General features: G+C 34.5%; 1 protein-coding gene across 2 annotated transcripts in view; it reads right to left on the bottom strand.

Annotated features, from left to right (window-relative positions):
• Positions 1-25,422, bottom strand: part of RPS6KA6 (ribosomal protein S6 kinase A6) — a gene marked incomplete at both ends in the record, with an annotated part of 96,628 nt that overhangs the window by 55,138 nt on the left and 16,068 nt on the right. The window contains 3 exons of one of the 2 annotated variants that reach the window (XM_080909986.1): positions 2,448-2,507; positions 6,375-6,437; positions 20,217-20,468. In XM_080909986.1, the coding sequence (XP_080766112.1) occupies positions 2,448-2,507; positions 6,375-6,437; positions 20,217-20,468 (375 nt within the window). Of the gene's footprint in view, positions 1-2,447; positions 2,508-6,374; positions 6,438-20,216; positions 20,469-25,422 lie in introns of those variants that run through there. The other variant, XM_080909987.1, reaches the window with a different exon arrangement.

A 25,422-nucleotide genomic window follows, 5' to 3' on the forward strand; every position in this document is an offset into this window, starting at 1 on the left:
ATATACACCAGATATTTAGAGTCTGAAAAGCATTCTATTAAATGTTTCCTTCTTTTCACTGAATAAAATACATCAAGTTAATATGAAAGTGTAAGGTACCAATAAGTGAGACAGAGTAACTTAGATCTCCAAATGACACAAGCACAAAACAGTTTTGGGCCACATAGGCAATAACAATAATTCAGTTTTATGTGTGAGTGTATGGATGCCTGCACCTGTGCACAATGATTTAGAATAATGGCGTATATTTTACCACTGAGTTATAGTCTCAGCCCCTCAGGTTCATATTTAAATAACAACCTTTAAAAAATCAATACATCGAACACCAGCGTCTACAATCCCACACTATTTTAAAATGACAAAGTCAACCACAAAAATAGCTATGAACAATCCACTGAAATACACAAACATAGATCTTTATTCTACATTAAAACCACCATAAACAGTGATAAATTTATATGGCATCCTTATTATCTGTAGTTTTATTGATACAAACTGAGTGTTTATCAATCAACTACCAAATAACAGGGTTTTAAGTTTAGTTCATAAAGGAAATCAAATCTCTATACAATCTCTCTGAGACCGACAGTATACAAGTCATATCTGTATCTAGCACTATGTATATCAAATGCCTTCCTACTTAAAAGTATATTTTCATATTAGAAAGGCAAATATCAGCTAGGTGGTGGTAGCACACACCTTTAGTCTCAACACTCAGGAAGCAGAGGCCAATAGATCTCTGAACTTGAGGCTACCCTGGTGTACAGAGTTCCAGGACAGTTGATGCTACACAGTAAAACTTTCTTGAAAAACCAATAAAAGGGGGAGTAGGCAAATATATGATACCCTATAGGTTTATGTCTTCAACTTTATGTTAACTACTCATATGCATGATATACATGTGTCTCTGTATATATGAATCTATGTACTTTAATGTCCTGTAGCATGGAGCTTGCTGTGTTTCCTTGCTGATTATTGCTAAATTATTAGTAATTCTTCTCCAATGCCTTTTGTAGATACTCATAATCCTCATCTTTTAGAAAATAGCAAGATGAATATCACTATGTCCCCTTTAAGGTTCATATTATCTGCACATTTTTAGATATTCTTGATTTAGGATTACATTTTATTATTCTCAGAATTAAAATGTCACTGATACTAAAATGTTACTAAATTGCAAGTGCCAAAGTGACATCATACCTGTCTTGTCAACCCCAACTGAAAGGATGTTTCAAAGTCACTGTCTAGTGAATTAGTAACAAATAACATTTCAAAGGACAGTCTTAAAGTCAATTTAAATAACTCTGCTGGTTTCAATATGAGATAAATTTACTGATGGAGATGTTTATAAGGGATTTCCTGACATTATCTACCTCAACTAAATAAGAAAAGCATGGCACTTGTATCTATACAATGCAGTCACCTAACAGGAGACAGATTCTAATATTTACTGGTCTTACCTACCTGCTAAAAGCCACAACCTCTCTATAGCTCAATAAACAAATCCATATTGTGACTAGAAAATAACAGAATAATATATTTGAAGTTCCTTCTAAATAAAAAATAAGGTTATGAAAATATGTATAGAAATGGTAACTATGAAATCATAAGATTAATGGAAATGCTTATATTAGTCTGACCTTCCATAAAATCTTAAGAATACTGTTCCCCATATCTAGTTCTTATAAGTTAAGTCTTTTACATAGGCCTTAAATACACCTTATATTCAATCCTTTCTGATAGCTAGAAAATAGACTGTAAATATTTCAAGCTATTTTTATAGTCCAATTTTGTTAAAGATAGATTTCCTTTTTATTCTAAAGTTAAAGATAATCTCTTTAAGTTTAATCCAGAACACTGTATTTAAATACCCACATTTCTTCTATACTAACAAGTAAAAATACCATTTCTTCCAACTGCTGATTCCTATGGCCTGTAGATTTTAAAACTGCTGATTCTTATGCCTGTGTATTTTCAACAAAGCTCTTTTTTGAAAAAACACATACATGCCAGGCTTAATGATTAAGGCCCCCAATCCTAGTATTTGGGAAGCTGAAGCAGGAGAAATGTTACATGTTTGATGTGAGCCTGGACTCCAGAGTGAGATTCTCTCTCATTAAAAAAAGATCACAGACTAGGAATGGAGGTCTGTGATACAGTATGTCCCTGCATAAAGGGAAATATGAAATTTTTAAAACTTCAGATATGAGGTGTACTAGCACATGACTATAGAAATAAGGTGAAGATTAGAACATCAAGAACTCAAGGATTCCTCAGCTATACTGTGTTTAAGGCCAACTAGGATAAGAAACTATCCCAAAAATTTAATTTATCACCAACTAACTTAAATATAATTCTATAACTGATAAAAACCTTTTCTCCTTTCCAAATATTCACTTTCTTTATAAGCTACAAATGATGTTTACTAAATTAACGTGAGTGCTTACCCGGCAAGGAACTGGTTCTCCCTCTTCCATTGGTTCATCAACCATTTTAAGATCATTTACCTGAAAAATATTGTTCAAATATGAAGTTCAATAGTATTAAAACAAGAATAATAACAAAAAAGTAGCCCGAGGTATTTCCCTTACCATTCAAACAAGTTACTGAGAAACAAAAGGTCAACGGATCCAAAGAAAGCATTTAGAAAAGGAAAATTGTTAATATAGTTCACACATTGTCCTTGAAACCTTAATTTTTTAGAGCTTTATGTTTCATTACATATTTATTAAGGTTGTGCCATGACTGATGACGTTACACATATAGGGAATTCTCACAGACATTCATTGTGGTATATTCAAAGAAAGTTAGAATAGGAACAATTTCATATGAATGTGCAAAGGGAAATCTCATATGATTCAATTTTAAATTTATAATATAACATACAGAACAAAGGTTAAACTATAGGAGATTCAAGCGGCTAGGAAAACTTTTGTTTTACATGCAAAGCTTAATGGAAAATTACATGTATTCAAGCATTAATTTAAAAACATTAAATACAGAAAGGACTTTGATCAAGGTATGAGAAACTATGACCCCCAGGTCAAATAAGGATAGCTGCCTGTTCCTGAGTAAACATTAGTAAAATACAGAAAAATATATTCATACAGTTTTATGTAAAAATTATTTTAAAATCTGAAAATAAAGTACTGACAAAAATGTATTGTATAATTTTATGCAAAAATGCTTAAAATCTGTACATTTATCTTTGTTTTGTAAAATAAAGTTGTTAAAAAAAATAAAATAAAGGAGTTATTTCAACCAAAAAAAAAAAAAAAATACAGTCTCACCATTTGCTTCCTTGACGTCTGTCACGGATTTCACATTACAACAGCAAACTTAAGTACTTGTGACATAGACACTATGACAACGGGTTAATATTATTGCTGGCCTTTCCCTTATCTGAGGAGTCACGAAATAAATAATAGCAAGTTGGTCTAATCGAAAAGTAATTTAATCGATGTTCATTAGTAAGACAACACAGGAAAGTAAAAGGAGACGAATGGACAGACAGAAGGATGAATTAAAGCCCACCTCTCCCTGATTATCAACTAAAAATCCTATTTAGGAAACTAAAGAAACTATCCAGGAACTCTGAGTAAATAGTAACAATAAGGAGAATACCAAAATTTGAAAAACAACTGAGGAGATCTCAAGATTGCTTTTGGTAAGATGGCCAGTTTCACTTTGTTAATCCTGCCATGAGCATGGGAGATCTTTCCATCTTCTGAGACTCCTCCAATTTCTTTCTTTGGGGACTTGAAGTTCTTGTCATATAGACCTTTTACTTTATTGGTTAGAGTTACACCAAGATAGTTTATATTATTTGTGACTACTGTCAATTGTATTGGTTCCCTAATTTTGTTTCTCGCCCCATTTATCATTTGTATAAAGGAGGGCTACTGATTACTTAATTTTACATTCAACCACATTGCTGAATGTGTTGATTATCAATTCTCTGGTAGATTTTTTTGGGTTACTTATATATATTATCATATCACCTGCAAATAGTGATAACTTGACTTTTTCTTTGCCAATTTGTATCCCCTTGATCTCCTTTGTTGCCTTTTTGTTCTAGCTAGAACTTCCAGTACTATATTGAATAGATGTGGGGAGAGTAGGCAGCCTTGTTTTGTCCGATTTTAGTGTGATTGCTTCAAGTATGTCTCCATTTTACTTAGTATTGACTATTGGTTTGCTATATAATACTTTGATTATATTTAGGAATGTGTCTTGTATTCCTAATCTCTCTAATACTTTTAGCAAAGAGTGCTGGATTTTTTTCAAAGGCTTCTTCAGCATCTAATGATCATGTGATTTTTTTCTTTCAATTTATTTTTATGGTGGATTACATCTTGATTCTGTGTTTGAACTAATGCAAGTACTGGCTTCAACAACAATCTGTACAGGTAAGGACTACAACATCAAAATATAATAACTTCTTTGATAACTGAACTATAATATTAACCATACTCAAAACTCAGACTAACCATAAGTGAAAGTTTAGGTTGCAATAAACAGTAAAGAAGATTTATTTAAGACTTATGTTAGCTTAAATATGTTTACCATATGTGTAAAACACAGCAGCTTTATTAGTAACTGTCGTAAATTGGAAACAATCTGTGTGTCCTTCAAATAGTCCTGGATAAGCAATAAAAGATTACACATCATCAAAAAGGAACAACTACTAATACTTCTGACAGCTCAGATGACTGAGACATTTGTCAACTCTAAGAAGGCAATTTCTAAGTATTAAAAAGGCAAACTACAGAAAAAACAATTAAAAGATAATCAATATAAAAGTTAATTAGGGGGCTAGAGATACAGCACAGTGGCTAACACCACTGACTGCTATTCCAGAGGTCCTGAGTTCAATTCTCAGCAACCACATGGTGGCTCACAACCATCTGTAATAAGATCTGATGCCCTCTTCTGTACAGCTACAATGTACTCATACATAATAAATAAACAAACAAACAAACAAATCTTTTCTAAATCAGTTCTTCACCCAAGGTTCCCAATTTCTCTATGACACCACTGTCTAAACCTTATCTCCATACATTGGGCAATGTGGTATCTAAAAAACAAGCTACAGATCTGACATTAACAAGCAGCTTCCAACAAACAATCCAAATCTAGGAAGACAGCTTTCTGATTCTTAATTCTTATACTAGAGAAATTCTCAGATTTTTCTATACATAAAGTGTTATGTATAGAAAAAGGATTATCTATATGAAAAAAATATGACGTTCCTGTTACCTAGCTACTGGTTACATCCTAGTCATACCATCTTATGACTAATTTATCATGAAGCTGTTAGTCTGGAGGAACTAGAAATAAAATGAACTGGGATGAGTCAAAAAGCATCACTTCATCCTGGAAATTATCCCAGTCACAAAGAGAACACCTAATTTTTCCTACTTCATTGCCCTTCAAAGAGCAGGTTTTCAATATAAGAATAACCATTCTAATAAACACCACAGAAATCACTGGTGCTTACTAAAACCTAAGTCATTTTCACTCATGTAAAAAAATATTTTCACAATGGCATAAGAAAATAAAACTATTTTTTTAAAAAATCTTAATTTTTAAAAAATAATCTGGGGGTGTGGGGACATCCTCTTGGAAACAGGGGAGGAGGGATGGGATGAGGAATGTCAGAAGACAGACTGGGAGAGGGATAACAGCTAGACTGTAAAAAAAAAGATTAAAGATATTCTCTCAAATCCACAAAGGAATTAAATGGTTAAAATAAACAGGAGTGGGGAGTAGGATGGGGGAGGAGGTTGGGCTTCCCCTTCTAAGGGCAATGGGGAAAGGACTTAAGTGATGTGGTGCACAAAGGAGAGGAAGAGCTGATATTAGGTTGTCAAGTAAATAAATAAATTTAATATAAAAAACAAGTGAACCAAGCTCTCATTAGTCTGATAACAACTACTTTTAATTTAATTTACTCAGAAAATAATTTAAACAATTTTAATAGTCCAGAAACATCAAAAAATATACACAAATAAGAAAAATGCCAATGAGAAAGTAGTCTCTAGGATTCCCTAAAATACACCTAGGAAGCAAAATGACTGTATGCATATACTACCCAATATTAAAATTACACTAAGAACCTAATATAATAATGTTTGGTACTGATTCTGGAGGTCAATAATAAAAATAAAAATAATTATCATCATCATCATTCTTATTTCTCTTCCTCCTCTACCGCCCTCTTTCTCCACTAGAATAAATTAGATCTAAATTTAGAGGTATATTCACAATACCTAGAATAATTTTATATCTATTGACTCAACCTCTTTTCCAGAGAAATTTCCTAGTCATTCAGTGCAGCTGACAACCCGGAGACAACTCCCCATGAGCCTCACCTCTTTGCGTTCATGCTCTCGCATAGCCATCGCTGCAGTCTTCATGGTAAACACAACCTGTGGCTGGATTCCAAAAAAAGAAAAAAGAAAAAAGAAAAGAAAAGAATAATGACAAAGATGATGTGATTTCATTTACATGGTTACAACAACCTAGAGATTCTCCTTATTATCTTGATTGAAGTAAGTGGTCATGTTGAAACCCACATGCTGTAGGACTATAAACTTGCTGTTTGTAGCAGCTACTAAGCAAATTCTAGGACTTGAGGGAAGCCAATACTTGGCGAAATGGCCAGGCTTTCCACCTGACAGTTGCATGGAAAAGAACTGTGTTAAAAATCTTTGAGAGTTTAAAAGTAGACCTTCCCCAATGAAGCCTCCAGAGAAGAATGTAGAAGGCCTGAAACTTTGATTACAGGTTTGTATGACTAAGCAGAAGACTTATTGAGTCATGCCTAGATTCTCAGCCCATACAAACTGTGAGATAATAAATACATCTTTATTTCATCTGTAAATTCACATGACAATATCATGTAGCACCAAATATTTATTACAAACAATACTTTATGTCTAAAGTGTCTAGGATTTAAAGTTGTCATCTAAATGATTTCCTAGAGAATTTTTATAATCCTTTAGGAATTTCTTTACAAAACTCTTATCTTTGCTCTCATAAAGAAGAAATAGTATGTTGTAACCTAGGAAAAAGTCAGAACTAAAATTTCAAACTACTTGCCTCATAGTTAAGTCTAAGAAACTATGTTACTGCCCTTTAATGATGCTTTCTGAAAAATAAGTTTCCAGCTTAATAAACAACGTAGAACACATAAATTCCTATTCCTTTTACAGTCAGAGATGCTTGAGAAGCTGAAACAGGAGGAGTGCTATGGGTTTGAGGGCAGCCAGTGCTATACAGCAAGTTCTAGGCTAGACAGGTCTACAAAGCGACATATCAGCATACTGCTACTTCTATTAAGTTATTCATTGAAGTATGAATTGTGAAAACCACAAAAATACAAGTTCAATTTACAGCAGACTTCAGACCATATCCTAGAATGTGGTTTTTAAAGACAATTCCATCATCGCTGTAGATGAAAATAAACTGGAACCTTTGTATCATGGTGATAACTATATAAAATAGCATAGCTACTGTAAAATATGACTGTTACTCAAAACAATTAGAGTAGAATCAGCATATTATATGTAACTTTACTCCTATGTATAAAATCAAAAGAACTGAAAGCAGAGTCTTGAAGAAATCTTTATTTACCACATGATCACAGTAGTAGTAACCACAATGGGAAGAGAGAAGCAACCTACACATATATCAGCATTTATATAAATATCAATGTACTATAAGTATACAATGGAATACTATTCTGCCTTAAAAAGGAAACAATTCCGAAACATACTACAAATAAACAAACTGTCAAGAGATTATTTTAGGTGAAATAAGAGATTCACAAAAGACAACCACTTTATAATTCTACTTATATGAAGTGCCAACACAGGCCAAATTCATATAAACAGAAGATAAAATAGTGACAAAGGCAGATAGCTCTGTATTAGTTCAGAGCTAACCTGGTCTAAACAAGCAAAAAAAAAAATGAATTAGGGCACAGTAGAGGTTTTAAAAAGCTGATCCTACACACATAAAAAATAATGGCAATTACCAGAGGCTAGGGGATTCATGGTGGATAAATGGTTTATTATTGATAGTTATAATCACTTTTCCAGTAGATAGTTATCTTCTTGTAAGTTTTTATTAACATTGGGTTAACAAGGCTCATGTCATAACAGATAACATGAAGAAGTCTTAGGACAGTCCGCAGGAGGTTCTCTCCTTCCACTGCATGGGTCTCAGAGATCAAACTCAGGTCATTGGGCCTAGAGGCAAGCATCTTTATGCACTGCACCATCCTGCTAGCCCACAGTTATATTTTTAATCTTTTAGACTGAATTCCATAGTCAAGACTGTTGTAGGAAGCTAGACACTAACTTAAATAACTTGTCCATATTCTTTCCAGCTTTTTAATTAGACTATATTCCTATATAGTTTCTATTCCACATTTGTAGTCCTTTGAAACACACAGCACATCAAGTGTGGTCATTGCTTTGGGGTGAGTTTTAAAAGGACTTATTTTGTTTCAAATTAATATAAAAAAAGTTGTCTGAAAATCTGAAAAAAGAACCTAAAGGACACAACATGAATATATACCACCTCCAAAATGTTTCCTTAGCCAGATATCTAAAAGCAATTATGAAGTTTTGCTGTGAAATGAATTCACTGATAAAATATACTGAAGGCACAAAAACAAAATTAAAGATATAGATGGTCTTTAGAGTCGTTACCACTTTAGCTATCTGTGTTTTAAATGCCTGCTCATCTGTATCAAGTTGTAAAGTTACACGTTTTCCTTTTCCCTCTACACAAATTAATTCAGTCTCACAGTAACTGCCATATTTTCTATCAAGAAACACGTTAATTTAAGCAGATATGGTGGCCCATACCCTAGCACTCTTAAGGCTGAGGTAGGAGTACTGTAAATTCAATGCTACCTTGGGCTACATAATGAGTTCCAACAGCTCTGGGCTAGTATGAGACCCTAACTGAAAGGGGGGGCACAAACATAACCATGAATGGCCTGGTACTCACTATGTATCCCAGACCGGTCTTAAATTCACATAATTCCTCCTGCCTCTGTCACTCAGATATAACATGTGTGGCATCACAAACCAGATCCAGTTAACTTTCTTTTAAATTTTGTTTTACCAAGCATCTCACTATGTAACTCTGGGCAACCTAGAATTTTCTATGTACTCCATGTTGGTCTTGAATCCATGATCCTCCTGCATCTGTTTCCCAAGAGCTGAGATCATAGGCATGTACTTAGCTCAACCTGTATTTTCCATTTAAACTAATTTTTCTCTAGTGTTTCTTAAATGTTTACAGTTTTTCTAATAAATACTGAACAAGAGAGAAATATTGACTATACACTTTTAATCCCAGAATGTGGAAAACACAAAGTATCAAAAGTTCCAGACACCCCCCCCCCCAAAAAAAAGGCCACCAAAATGGATTCCTAAGTTTCAGTGCATTTTAAATGCTAGAGAACCAGATCTTTAATTGCAGAAACTTGCAAATGTACAACCCTAAAAGTAGAAAAAAAAAACAGCACATTAGATTGTGAAGCTGTTAATCACGTTAAAAGACTAATGGGTTAAGAATATTTAAATCAATTTATGGAAACAGCATAATTCAGCCAAATCATTTTCAATATTTAAGTTGTGGCATTATAAATTTGAAAAAAAATAATACCAAATATGTCAAGCATACTGATTTCAAACAATGTAGAACCAAAAATATAATAACTAAAAAGATGATTACATTTAAGGTTTTATCATTTGTCTATCAAGTTGCAATATTTATTATCTACTCTGGACACCTTGCCAAAACGCTATAGCAATTCACACTTCACTACCTTCAGAAATGCTGTAATTTATAGGGGGAAATGGCCACTGTAATCAATGACTTTACTGATCCAACAAGCCTATTAGTTGAAATAAAATGGTGAAAATAAAAAGAATCATCTTATCATTGCATAACCAAGGCGATATCTACCAAGGACTGCTTACAGATATCTCTCAAGGACTTGGGTTCAATACCTAGGACTTCTAAAAACATTTAAAACCCAATAAATAAATAATTGAAGCAAAGTGTCATACAACACTCTTTCAGCTACTTAGAATGAGATCACTCTGGCAACATAGTTAACTCCCCTCCCTTCAAAAAGTCATTGTTCATATTGTTAGCTTGTTTTGAACAACTTCATTTTAACAACTTTATTATAAAGTTAAAAACTCAGCATAAGTTTTAAAATCTACTGCAATTCCTACAACAGCTATTTATGTCTTCTGCCATAATTTCAGCATATACTTCTCCAATTAGATATAGTATATATAAAATCAAACATGAGTAAATGAAGAGCTAGCATTAATTCTAGAATAGCTTAGTAACTCAGAAATTTAACCTCTAGAACTCTTACTGTTTTAATACCCAATGCAAGAATACTAATGTACCTACAAAAGCTGTGATAATCAACTTCCATTGTTACCCTGACTGGCTCAGAATCACATAGGAGATTGTTAAGACATACCTATAGGTGTATCTGTGAGGGTGTTTTTAGACAGGATTAATTGAGAAGTGAGTGGCACCACAGGATAGTGGCCAGGTGAATTAAAAAAAGAGAAGAAGACCAGATCTATGACATATACTATCCTCTGCTTACTCGTTCACATAACTCAAACTTACATTTCTTTCCCATTATAATGGATCAATACTCTGAAACAGTAAGCTAAAAAGATCTTTTTTACCCCTTACATTATTAAGTAACTAATACAAGATCCAAATTCACAAGTAATTTATTAAATACTTAAAAGGCATTCATTAGTGAAAATAACTTTCTATATGGCAGAAATAATTCTAGAATACTGAAAAACAAATCAATATAGACATGTTTCTAAACTCTCTCAGGAATAATACAAATAGTAATAGTGCACAAACTGAACTGAGAGATGCTCATTGAGTATGTGTTTTCTGCTTTTAAAGCTCTACTTTCTGACAGCTTATTTAAGTAGGAAGAAATCAACTATTACTGCTACTTTTAAAAACAAAGGGGTAAATGCATCACTTACTTAGTCTGTAAATAATAGCATAGAAACTAAAACATTAACACCTCAGAAAGATATTTTTAAACCTTTCTCTAGACCTAAATTTGTTGGTGTTACTCCATATTATACTATTTAGACACTTTCTTGTGATTATAAATACACACACAAACACACACACACACACACACACACACATATACATATGTCATTGGTCTTCAGTTATAAAGGCATGAGTCTAGAACACTACCCAATGAAGCCTATCAAACAAATACCATACCTTATGTATCATACACAGATACTACTCATTTGATAAATGAATGAAAATCAAATAGCATTTCAAATCAATTAAAATCAATCGAAGAACAATTATCCTTTCAAAAATACTATTACTTACAGCAATACTATGTTTCTCCTGGGTTATACTAAGCATATCCATACTAAATATGTCCAAATATATTTGTGGATCTTCTGGTTTTGTTTTTTTAAATTAATTTAATGACAGAATAAATAAAAAAATCAATCTGCTTTCTATTGAGACAGGAATTTGTTTACTGTTCTTAGCTGATATCAGAGTTAATAACTTGAAAGTGTTTGAATGAAGTCATTGTATACTAAAAGCCAAGACATATGCCATCTTGCCAATTTCATAAGGGCTATGTCAAACACATTTTGAAAGTTTGCTTGCAAGGAACATGTACTATATATGGTATAAATGAATCTTAATTTATATAAAACCTTTCTACATACTTGATATTCTTTGTAAAACTTCTCACTGTAATAACCTCTTATAGATATAATGTACATATAATTACATTATAATGCCTTGAGAATAAGAAATGAATAATTGTCTATTGAGTTATTTTTCAAGGCTAACAAATTTGGTTTATGAGAAATATTTTTATTTTGTTCAAAAATTGTATTGTTCTTATCAAACCTATATAAAACACAACTGCTATATTTTCCTTTCAAAATAACCATAAATATGCTAATTTACATTTTACAAATGAAAAACATCAAATTAATTAACATTTAAGAACACACAGCAAATTAGTTACAAGATAAAACCAATCTGCACCCAACTCATAGCTTGTAAACACATTATACCATATTCTATTCATTTCAGAAAAAAAATAGAGAAAAATGATAAAAATGTTTTTTAAAATGAGTTTTTGAAGAAAGCTAGTACAAGCTATTAGCTTAAGATAAAATATTGCCAAAAATGTTTTTATTAGTAAACTTTGGTGTCAAATATTAACTAGAAGCAATCATGACTCGATAATGAAATAACACAGAAAAACAGATGTTCTAAAAAAGCAGCACCATCTTCTTGTAGAAGGGATAAGAAGAAGCCTTACTATAACTAATCTGAGAATAAACGGTTTCAAAATTCAAGCCATAAAGAAAATCAAGTATTAAAGAAATGCTCTTTGTGAATAAAATGCCTTTAAATAAAACTTATAATCACTTTATAGTTACACAGGATGCTTAAAAACTATCACATGCAAAAGTCATCTAATAGTTAATTTTTTAATTTGAAAAATCTATTAATTTTCAAGAACCTAGACTGCAAAAGGAAAACATGTAAAAGTAATAATTCTTACTAAATAGACACAATTAGAAAAGATACACTCTGAGTAGTCACAAGCACTGTTTTATCATCAATCCCATCTGTACAAATCAAGCAACTAAGTTAGCAACTTAGCAAAGGTCACAGCATAAATAAATGAAGGAGATGGAATCCATACTCAGATATTCTCCTTTCAGAACACTTACTAGAATATTTTGTGTTTCTGACTTTCTAGAGAATCTGAAAAGGCTGACTAATACTATTTTTTATTAAAAACTGACATGTGCATGACAAATTCTTTCTGAATAGTATATTCAGTGGAAAACAGTCTTTTAAGCAAGAATACTGGATATCAATATAGGAAAAAATGAACAATAATTCATACTACCTATCATTTATAAGAATCAATCAAAAGTTGATCAAAAGTCTAAAAATGGCATACACTTCATGTATCAATAAAATAAACAGGAAAATTTTGTGACCTTGGATTCAGGTAAATTTTTCTTATACAAAAGAAGAAATTCAGAAACTAGACTTCATTAAAACTAAAACCTCTACTCTTCATTAAGAGAATAAGATAAAAATACAGGCCACAGAATGAAAGGCAAAGACAAAAGTCATATGTCAATCAATTCCCGATAAAGGGCCTAATTCCAGAAATCTCAAAACTCTTAAGAAAACTGTAAGTTAATGTAAAAATTAAGAAATATTAAAAAGACAATTCACTAGAGAAAACATTTGCATGACAAGTGCTTCAACAAAATCCCCAACAATGCTTGTAATAAAGCAAATGGAAGCTCAAAAGTAATGTAATATCACTATATTCCTTTTTAACCCTAACAGACAATTTCAAGTACTAAGAAAAATTCAAAGAAACTGGAACTTTCACATGGCAACTTCATTTATAAGGATTTGCCTAAAGAAAATGAAGTTCTGTTCAAATCAGTATCTCTAAACAAAATTATGTTAGTAGTCATAATTACTACAAACTAATGGTTTTTAACTGAATAATGGATAAGCCAAACTTATTAAAACCACAAATCAGAACACTGTACAACAGTGAAAACAGATCTGACACAGGCACAAAAAAATGAAATCAAACTAATACTGTTTAAAGATCTGCTCTACTACATGAGCTGGTCTTTTCTGAAAATCCATGTATGCTTCCTCTAAACAATTCTCTGTTTAGTTATTCTTGCAGAGTCTTGATTTGCCACATTCTCACAGCAATGACCTGAGTGAGCTGCTCTAGTATGTCTTCCCTGCCATGGTGAATGGAAATCTTACAGTCTGAGTTAAAACAATTGATCCCTCTACTTGTTTAGGAGATAATACAAATGAATATTTGTTAATCAAATGGTCAACATTCCCTTCCTTAACTGATATTGCTGTGTTTGGGATCTGAAATGATCCCCAAAATCCATACAATAAAGATTTAGTTGCTTGGTAATAGTGTCCTTTGAAGGGGATAGAAGGTGAGATTTAGTAGGGGAAGAAGGAGGCTGACAGGATGTGCACCTGAAAGTAAGCCTTTTCTCCATTTCCCATTATTTTTTCCTTCCCTTCTCTCCCTCTCTTTCTTTGCCTCCTGGCAGCCACAAGAAAGTAGGCTTGATTACCATGACCTCCTCACTGTGATGTTATAGCTGGACACAGGCCCACAACAATGAGACCAAATGATTATGAACTGAACTCATGGAAACTGTGAAGCAAACTATCTTTCTTTTATTCAAGTTATTTTCTCACATGTTTTATTAAGTGACAGAGGAATGACTAATATGACATTCTAAATATATGGCTACACTATATCTAAATAAGCAAGAATATTAAAATTTTGGTTTTAATGTAATAAAAAATCAAATATTAAAAGTAAGCAGCACTAGTATCTAAAACAGCTCAAACACCTGCTTCAGTCCTTGTCACATATTTAAAACAACAGGGATAAAAACACTCAGAACCATATCACAATTCCCAGAAAATTTACTTTTCTAATTGCTATCTTGGGAATTAACCTTTTATTTTATTGGCCAATAAGAACTGGAGGACTATTTTTCTTTTTACTTTGGCCTAGAGTTATTTTCTTTACAATGTTTTGATATTATAATTGTCCAGAAAATGATGCTCAGGTGCTTTCCAATGCAGTAAAGTATCAACACATCTAAGAGTACAACACTGGCATGGACATCTTGAAAAACAAAGGCCCACATGAATCTAATAAACAACCAAAATTGAGAACAAAGAAACTGAAGGCTAAGTTTATAATTCTATTTTATTAAATGTGAAGTAGTCTAAAGTTTATTAACCTGTGTTTTGTCTCAGCCACTACTTCCACTTCCCTCTACCCTTTCTATATTTGCTACTTTCCATTTCAGGAGCTACCAAGAGTTTATGACTTATATTTCCTATAACCTGTCTCAAATACGCTGTAAAATAAACAGTAAGCAGCTAACTCGCTTTCTGTCTCACATACATAGGGGTTGGAGTTGGGGACTGACTTCAAATGTACAGGTTAAAACATGTCAGAAAAATCAGTTACACAAGATACCTGCATGAAAATTCAGAACAAATCTCTATGATCAGCAAATCATAGATAATGTAGTTTATCTCTCAGATCTCTCTTCTATGCAACTCTTTATCCATCTAAAGAAAAAAATTAAGAATGCACACATAAAATAATCATCAACAAGGACAGTAAATCATCCTCAGAGATAACATATGTCAAATTACTGACAAAGTACTGAATTTTGTGTGCTTACTAGTCTTTAGAATTGCCCCTAAATACAGTGATAAAACCAACCAAGAAAACAATCACAGGAAGAAAAAAATACCTTGACTTCTTTCTCAAGATCAGAAATGAAAGAAACTATGAGTAGGGTAGTTTGAAATAATGTGGTCTAAGAAAGCAGCTGTACCATTCAGGCCCTATTATGGAACATCAAGGTCATAATTACTTCTCTTGATGAATTAATCAAGGTATGGAAATGTAGAGGCCCCGCCCTAGAATGAATTGACCTGAATATTTCCAGACCAGACTAGCTTAAAAATAAACTTAGAAGAATCAGGAAAGAAATTACATGATAAAGGGTTATAATCAACAAAACATGGCAAAATCAAGTGAGAAATTCACATATTCTTGACTCCTTTTCCCTGATTCTAGAAAAGCATTCTGCATACATGACTATTTACCACATTAAAGAATCTTCATGATATAATAATAGTGTACATTAGGATAATTTTTAAAGCCTGAATAACTTTAGCCAATAATAAGTACATTAGTACTAAATACTTTAAACCATAACCAAGTGGCCAAATAAGAATAGTCTGCTATTGTTCAAGACAACACAAGAAAGGAAGGAGGTTCACCTTGCCTTTCTATCCTGTACTACTTCAAAGATATATTTCTCTATAATAGTCTACTGACTAGCATAGATTTATATTAGCTGGCACACATTACCTGTTAAACTGAATTTGTTTTTATCAGACTTCTAATGCAAGCTCTTCCGTCTACCCTCTTTTTTTCCAACATCTAATCAGTTACTATGTTCTACCTATTCTTTGCAAGATGTCTTTGATCAGCTCCCCCTTTGAGTCCTCCACAAAATCTTCTCAGACTATAACAGTCTCCTCACTGATATTTACCACCAACACTGCCACTGGTCATTTTTCAAAGCACAAATGTGATGCCACTAAACATTCTAAAAGATAGTTGATATTTACAAAATAAAATTATACCCATAAACTTGTTTTAAAAGAACCATGCAATCTGGACTCATGTAATTTCACACAATGGTCCGATGTAAATATACATCCCAGTGATACATATCTCTCCTTTCCAAAGTAAGTACAGTTTTGCTTACACTGTCTATCCATTTGAATTGCTTCTTTCACCACTATGAAAATATTATTGCTCTAGAATACCCTAATCAAATCCAGCCTCCTCCACAAGGCCTTATCAGATCTATATCCCTAAATAATGACTGCCATTATCACACCCCTTCTTTAATGGTCCTGTGCCATTTACAGTAACAATTTCTCAAATTCCTGTCTTGCTCATCTAATTTAAATCACTGAGGAAAAATATGATTCAGAAATGCATCTCCAGACATTTCACATTATTGTACTATATAGTGTGATATCAGTACTCCTATAAGAATTCTAAACACAATATCAAAGCAGAATGTAAACAAAATGCCTAATTAACCACTTTCCAGAATAAATTTTGTATTTTTTTAATCCCTCTAAGTATCCCTGAATATGATCTGTATCATCCTATCTGTGATTTAAAAGAGAACAATAACTTTGGAAGAAATGATCAGATTTAGGAAGTGTTTAAAAAACTCACTGGAGAAAGCCTGGGGGTATGGCTACTCCAAGGCTACACACACACACACACACACACACACACACACACACACACACACACAGGACAATAATTCAATTTTAATGAGAAAATAAAGGGAACTGCTATTTATTAGACACATTCTATACAAAGATCAACTTCCTAAGTATATTAAGCCCAGTGCTAAATTTATTTTATATAACAACTTTCAAAAATATTTTTCTTCCCACCTGCAGATGAAGTTGTCTAAAGAACTAAGATAATATGTATTATCACATATCTATTGGGGATGCTGGAGTACAGATTGATCTGCTTTCAATGTTCATGTTCTTTCTTTTATTACTACAGAGTGTCATAAAAATTAATTAAATCTTGCTAAGTTTTCTCAATTTATCCTGATTAAAATTTTCATGGCTATAGCTTTAACCTCAAATTCCTTTGATCAATGAATTAAATTACTCCCCAAACTAAGTTTCTTAAACAAAAACATATTGATAAGAATATAAAAGTACCAGAATTCTAGTAAAATATTCATTATATGATGTACAAATTCAAAACACTATAATCAATTCTTCCAAAAAGAACCAAATATTTTCCTTCACATACACATGCAAAAAAGAAAACTACTATGCAAACTGTAATATTCATGGAATTCATGAAGAATTCATGGTACTCAAACAGGCTGTTCTTTATGACCCTTGCCCAGGAACAACCAATATCATCTCAAGTAACACCTCTTTCTTGATCTTGACAGAATCCAGGCAAGAGCTTAAATTGCAGCTGCCAGAGGGGTGATGCCCTTTGAAGTTGTTATTCCCAGCAGACTTAATTGAAACAGTCCCTGCAAGCCTCTCACAACCAGAGCTTCTTGCTTAACTTACAGCCCTGTTTCCAGGAATTTTTCCCCAAGAGCCAATGGAGCCCATGTTTCCCCTTTGCAAGTCCATTTTCTACTATTCACTGGAACCAAACTAGTTTTTTATTGAAACCTTGACATATTTCCCCATAGGAAATTTTTTCAAACAGGAATTAGGCTCATCACCTCAATGGCTTACCATTGACCTAAAACTGTTGCTGCCTATGGTTTTCTTGTGTTAAAACATATTAAGACGTTTTCTCAATTTATATAGTGCTTAAAAATAATTCTAAAGTTCTCTACTGTTCATATAAGCAAGAAAGGTAAAATATATTGAAAAACACCTTAAACTACATAAATGACTATAATTTAATAATTAATGTTTAGTCTTACCAGTATTCAGCACATAGAAATTATTTGTTTTGACATCAAAATTAACAAATACATACCTACACTTTCTTTAAGCATTCCAGAAATTTTAGATTCCATTATATAATATATTCAGACATATAATAAAAAATGCCTTTGTTCTAAAACCCAACATAACTGAGGGTTGTAAAGTTTAAACTTAAAAGCCAGAATTTCTATAAACTCAATATCAAAGCATGTGATGAAAATAAATATAAATTCTATAAAATAAAACTGTTTTTTAACAGAATATAATAAGAAAAAAAAATTAGTCAGCCAATATGTAGTGCTAAAATTCCAACCAGAATATTTTAATAAAGTAATTTACAGGGCTAAATCTAACCAATCATAATGGTTTTAAACAAAGAACTCAGAAATACTATCTTCACCACACATATTACCTTCACCTTTTGTTTTACTTCGTAGGTTTTAGCAGTTTCCACTGGAGCATTTCTCCAAATTGGAGACTAAGAAAAATGTTATTAAATCTCTACAATATCTAAAACATACTGCAAATTTTTTTTAAAAAATCATGTGTATTAATTACAATTTAGAAGATACTGCATTCAAAATTAATTAAATCTAAAAATAAGATAGTAAATATCTGCAAGGTCCCTACTTCCTATATAAATTAAATACTTGTGCTTTATTAATAAAACAAAAATCCCCCACTTGGATAGTATGGTTAGACACTTTATACATGCAGCTAGAATGTCCACATTTTAAGAAGAATCTCACTTTTAACCAATTCTAAAGAGATGTAAAATATTAAAACATTCTGTAATCACTCAGTTTAATAATAATATATATCTTATCTGTATAAAGAACTTCACAATATTTGTCAATTTATTTCCAAAAAATCTCTTGTTCTGAGTTATTCTTATAGGTAATCTAACCCTAGTTTAAGTTAAAATAACATAAAGGGAAAATGACAAGTAATCATACAATAATCCAAGGTATTTTTTAAAGAGGGAATAATATTTGAAGACAAAGGCTCACCCTTGAGATTTCCAGGATTCTGAGTCTTCAAAACATTCTGTTGTGAATCAAACTGGCATTCAACTATTTTAGGAGGTGTATGGTGGCCTCTACTGGAATACTATGCTTATGATTAAGTGGCTAGGAAAGGATCCAACTTTCTATCACAATAGGTAGGTTTTTGTGTTCAAATAGTGCCCACTTTTTGTAACCAAACAATAAAATACCTGTGCACATCTAAGTTCATGTGGCCCAACTGCAAAGCACAGCTGGTACAGTTTCAGAAGTAAGAATGAACGGCGGGAAAAGGGGAGAACGGAAGTATTTTGGTTCAACTTGGCTAAGCTTTACTAAAATCGGGTCTCAAGCTCTGGGTATCACTTGGCCTGTGGTACCCACAATCTGCTCAGGTATGAAGACTGGAAAAAGGTAAAGAAAGGGTTGAAGTAAAAGTGAAGGAGAGTAAAAGAAACTGAGAACAAGCAACAGCCGTTCACCTGCACATGGATTAAAAGGCTGCCAGTTCTCCACTTCAGGTAAGAAGAAAGAAGAAAAGATAGCAGGCTGCAAAGAAATGAGAATGCTGTTACCACGGAATAATGGTCTCCTGGGATAAAAGTCCCCAGAGTTAGTCACCTTGGTGTGTTTTTGTTTCCCTGAGTTCATAAAGCACTGGAGTTCTACAGCAAGCTCAGGTCCTCAGCTCCAATTCTCAGAGAGCAGAGGCAGCGTGGCGCAAGAGGAATGCAGAGTCAGGCACGGCACCCCGCGTGTCCCCAAGTCCCGCTCCGGGTTGAAAGTGAAGAAACTTAGAACAAACTCCGGCGTGGCCGCACCTCCAGAGTTCCAGAGGCCAAGCTGCAGCTCTGCAGGCTGGAGCTCCTTGTCCTGACCCTTTTCCCGCCCTCATTCTGCCAGAGCTAGGTCTGGGCCCCCAGGAAGGGGGTGGGGGGCTAGCAGGCACCCCGCTCTCCCGCCCGCCGGACACGGAGCTGCAGACTTGCAGCCGGTCCCGCCCACCGCACTAACCTCGCTACTGCTCGTGCTGCCGAACACCTCCATGTCTTGGTCCCAGGGATCCTCCGCGGGAGCGAATGGTAGCATCGCCGCTTCAGGAGCACTCGAAAAGAAGCTGTTAGTCCCCAGCACCAGCATGCATCCCGTCTGATGAGCTGGCTCCTGGTGGTCTTCTTCGTAGGACCAGGACTCCCGCTGGGTGACCAGTGACCTCGCCAAGGGCGGGTACCTCAAAAGAGAGACCACGGGGGTCCCCGCCCGCTGCTGGGGTGCAGAAAGAGAAGACAAACTCAGTGCTGCCTCCTCTCGAGCAGCCGCACAGCTCTCGCCGCCCGCCCCGCCAAGCTCCGCGGGGCCGCCCCCCCTGCTGCCCGCGCCGCTCCCCCCCCCTCCTCTCCCCGGCCCCCTCCCCGCTCGCCGCCAATATGGCGGCTGCTGCCGCGTTACCTGTGCGGCGCCTGGAACCCCCCGCGGCAGCGGCGCCGCGGCGTCACCCCCACGTCAATGGAGGTTCCCCAGCCCCGAGTGGAGAGGGGGTTGGGGGGCGGGGTGGTTTGCAGGGAGCGCGTGCTGGGGGCGGGAAGACGAGGAGGGGGCGTGCTGCGCGGGGGAGGCGGGCGAACTGTAGTAAAGCCCACAGCTCGCGCCTGCTAAACCTGCCCACTCCACAGAGCATGCGCAATGCTCCCTACACATGCTCAGCAGGCCCTCCCAAGACTACCGAACTGCCTGGCTGGCGGGAGGATTCCCAAGCAGCATGCGGGAACTGATGGGCTCTGCAGAGAGCTTCAGGAGTCCCGACTCTGTCCAAGGACCAGCTTGCTGGGCCTAACAAAACACTGGTGTTTTATAGACTGCGCCACGCCCATTTCAGTACCTAGTAAATACTACCAGGGAGGGGATTTTTTAAGACTCAAGTTAACCACCTAGAAGCTAGAAGCAGCAGATAATTCATTTAAAGGGAATCAATAGAACTGTGCTTCCCACCTTTCCACTCTACCTGGTTTGTCTCACTTAAGATGCTCCTGAGGGTTGCCCTAACAGTACTGATGAACTCACAACGGTTCGATCTCTTGCATGTCCCCAAACAAGTGCACCCAACACACACACACACAAAACAAAACACACACACCACTAAGCAGACTCTAGCCATAACAACAAAGGCAGAGTGTCTAATGCTAAATGCCTCCCCAAGAATGTATGATCTGCAGTGACAATAATGCTTCAGTATTTTTCACTTTGTGCTTTACGCCTTTGCTGTTCTTTGGCTCTAGTAATGTAACATAAGTTCTATCTTACACACTGGGTGGTTCATCAAAACCCTCAGCAAAACATTTTAATACTTAAAGTAAAAAAAAAAAGTTATTCCACCTTTTGACACTTAGAGGCTTGAAAGAAGTTGCTACACTGGAAAATTAGCTCAGTACCTTGGAGAGGTTTCTAACATACTGCATATGACACACCACTTCCTCTCCCCTTCTACATCTAGAGCTGTTGTGCTGTGCTACTAAAGAACACTGAACAGTGCCTTCCATTTATGTCACCATCTGGTGTGGAGTGCTAAGAAACCAAAGAGGCCACAGAGGTTGGCAGTGAATTCAAATAAGAATTACCAATATTGTCCTCTAACTCTGCTTAAAATCCAAAGAAAAATAAGCTTTAGGAATATGGTTCCACAACAGTGATACCTTTGAATGAGAACATGAGGCTTTTAATCTTGAATGTGTGTGAGTGTGTGTGTGTGTGTGTGTGTGTGTGTGTGTGTGTGTGTGAGAGAGAGAGAGAGAGAGAGAGAGAGAGAGAGAGAGAGAGAGAGAGAGAGAGAGAGAGAGATTTAACTGGATAGATTTATGCTTGGCAAAACTGAGTGTTCTTAATTAATTCCACTCCGTTGAGTGCTAAGTCTCATTTTTCTATTGCTTACCATCTCAGTTCAGAACTCTTCTTCCTCTTTTCCACATCACCTAATTTTCTCCTACTGGATTATTCCCATCAGCAAAAACAAAGTTCCTAACTTCAACTTACTATCATTTGATGCATTTTATTTCTCCCTATTAATTTTTAAGTATTTTTATTCATTTGGCCTCCAAAATAAAACTATGTATATTTTCCTCCGGCATCATTGATTGACTCTTGCCTGGTTTGCTGTATTGTTCTTTATCTTTATAATATCCAACCATTGGTACTTCGGTACTCGGCCACTGACTTTTGTCTTTCCTAGGTTTCTAGTGCTTTCCTTATATCCAGATCCATGGTTTAAATCCTATTTGTATTCTAGGGATGTCCAAAATTACCTCTAGTCAGACTTTCTTGAGATCAAGAGTTGTACATCCACAATATGACCAATATACGTGCATAAATATCTAATATTTCATTCAAATTCAAATTACTCAAAATAAATGAATGTCATTCCAGTAAATCTGTCCCTTTGAGTTTTTCACAAGGTAATGAATGGTCTCTACTACTTGACAACTTTGCTGTTCATACCTCACTGTACTACATTCAATTTCCACCACCAAACCAATAAATAAATTAAATTTAACTTCCCTCTGTGTTTCATCATTCAACATTCTCTTTAGCACAGAGCTGTTTAAATATCTCAGATAGATGGATAGATATATAGATGGATAGATAGATATATGGATAGATAGATAGATAGATAGATGGATGGGTGGATGGATGGATGGATGGATGGATGGATGGATGGATGGACAGGTGGATGAATGGATGGACTGACAGACAGACAAATACATTTCTCAGTCCTATGCTTTTACTAGACTCAATTCTCAAATTCTGGGGTAATGAGTTTTTAGACTTTTATTTTTTATCTTATTTTTACATTCAAGATTTTATTCCCCTCCCAATCCACCCTCCTACTATCCACATCCCATACCTCTTCCCCCCTCCCCATCTCCACGAGGATGTCCCCACTCCATCTACCCTACCCCACCAGACCACTAAATTCCAGTCTCTTGTGGGTTAATTGCATCTTCTCTGACTGAACCCAGACTTGGCAGTCCTCTGCTGTATATGTGCTGGAGAACTCACATCAGCCGGTGTGTGCTGCCTGGTTGGTGATCCAGTATCTGAGAAATCTCAGGGGTTCAGGTTAATTGAGACTGCTGGTCCTCTTACAGGGTCTATTTTCAATATTATTAATTTTGCTCTGACCCCTTGGAATTGCTTCATATCAACTCATAATCTTTGATTAAATTGACCATATACCTCCTTAACTGAAATTTTTGGGATTTAAGTTCATATTAACTCTTGCATGTCACTCCAGTGATCAAAGTTCCTGAAAGATTCTTCATCACTCCATTAAAATGACCAAATCTCTTAGCTCTGAATGTAAATGTTTTGTCCTCTGCTTTGTGTTTTCTAGCTTCATCCTAACCTTTACCATTCATGGTGACATGTTCTAGTAAAATTGATGCACATGTTATTGCCTCTTTCCCTTCTCAGACATTCTTATGTGGTTTAGTATTTTTTTCTTCTCTCTTTTTAATTTTATTGTCTTTCTTTCCTCAATTCTACTAGCACAAAAGAACCTTGAAGTATTGGTAAAGATGGAATTGCATTGGATTTGAACTGCTCAGTCTTCTGAAAAGTGTATGGACAGGAGGCTTTTAATTTCTCTTTAGTCTTCAGGAAATTTTTCCTCTGAAATTGTCTACTTTTCCACATGCTTTTTCCAGGGTTTTAAATTATTTTAGCATGGCATTAAAATTTTTTAAACAATTAAAATTATTTTAGTGATTTGGGGATTATAACACACTATATCCTGTTCTTGATAAATTGTTCATCTAAAAAGTTACATTATAGTCTCCACCACCATTATAATGTATTTTCTGAGTAATTCCAGAACTAGAGAAAAGGTATGCTTAAACCTCCACACTGACTCTTCTACTCTGTGACAAATGACTCACATTGGATGACCTGGGTCAGAGGTGAAAGTGAGTGGTCACGTAATTTAAGTGAAATAAAAGTTGACTGACCCATCTTGGCCCCACTGCTGGGAAAGGGTGTGAAATATGAAGCAACAGTCTTTGATCACCAGATCACAGACCACCTACAGTTCACTGTGATTCTAATTTCTAAACTTTGATATATATATAAGGTAATATTTAGTGAATGATTATAGAAAGAGCCACATCATCTAACTGTATTCTCTGCCTGCTTCTACAAATATTATCATCTAACAAATTAGAAAAAAAATTGCATATATATACACATATATACATATATATGGATCATTAAGATGCTACTAAAATATTCAATATTCAAATATTGGAATGTATATTCATATATATTCAAATATATGCAGATCATTAAGATGCTACTAAAAATATTCAAATATTTTTGTTTCAAAGTATTCTGGTATAAACAAGAAGTTTATATTTAGAAAAATAGAAATTTAAGTGTTTAAGTGTAAATGAGTTATCTTTAAATCATACTTTAACAGTTGTAGAAAACTTTTACTATATATATGCTAATATTGGGCTACTACAAATCAAATTGCAAAAAAGAAAGGAACTCACACTAGTAAAGTATAAGTTTGCTATTGTCTGTATTATAAAATGGATGATATTAAACAATAAGTAAATTAAAAGATAATTTAATAAATTTTATCTTTAGACAGTTACTAAGGTATATATTATGTAGCACGGGAATTTTTTTACCTTATTAGAGACAGGGAGGAAGAGTAGAACCATTATTCTCATTTCTATTCTACTGAGATTTTTAAGAAAAATACTGATGTGATCTACTTAAAAATTCAGTCTTCATTCTAATTGTGGTATCTGTTACAAAACAATTCTTCTATAATATAAATATGTGCAAAATATGAAGACCAAATTTGTTTTTTCTTTATTTCTAAATATCTTTAAGACAGAACAAAATATATGTTTATATTGCTATTTTCTGTGTGGAAATATTAAGGGTATTTTTCCAAGACTTACTGGCAATAGGTTGGTCAAAATTTTAAAATGATTGATCTACTGAACAGGAAATGAATTTCTAGGATGATGTAAATAAAGATGATAGTGAGCCATATTTCAAAAAAGATACATTTTTATAAGTCAAAGCAATAACATCAGATATAAAGCTAATCTGGATGCAATATCCTTTACAACATTGTTCACTGAGGTTGAGTGAGGAAACTCAACAGACTATTCAGTCAGTGTCTATTTCCAAACTCACAGTTTCAATTTAAGTTCCT

The sequence above is a fragment of the Micromys minutus genome (assembly GCF_963924665.1).
Source record: "Micromys minutus genome assembly, chromosome: X".
Classification (NCBI taxonomy): Eukaryota; Metazoa; Chordata; class Mammalia; order Rodentia; family Muridae; genus Micromys; species Micromys minutus.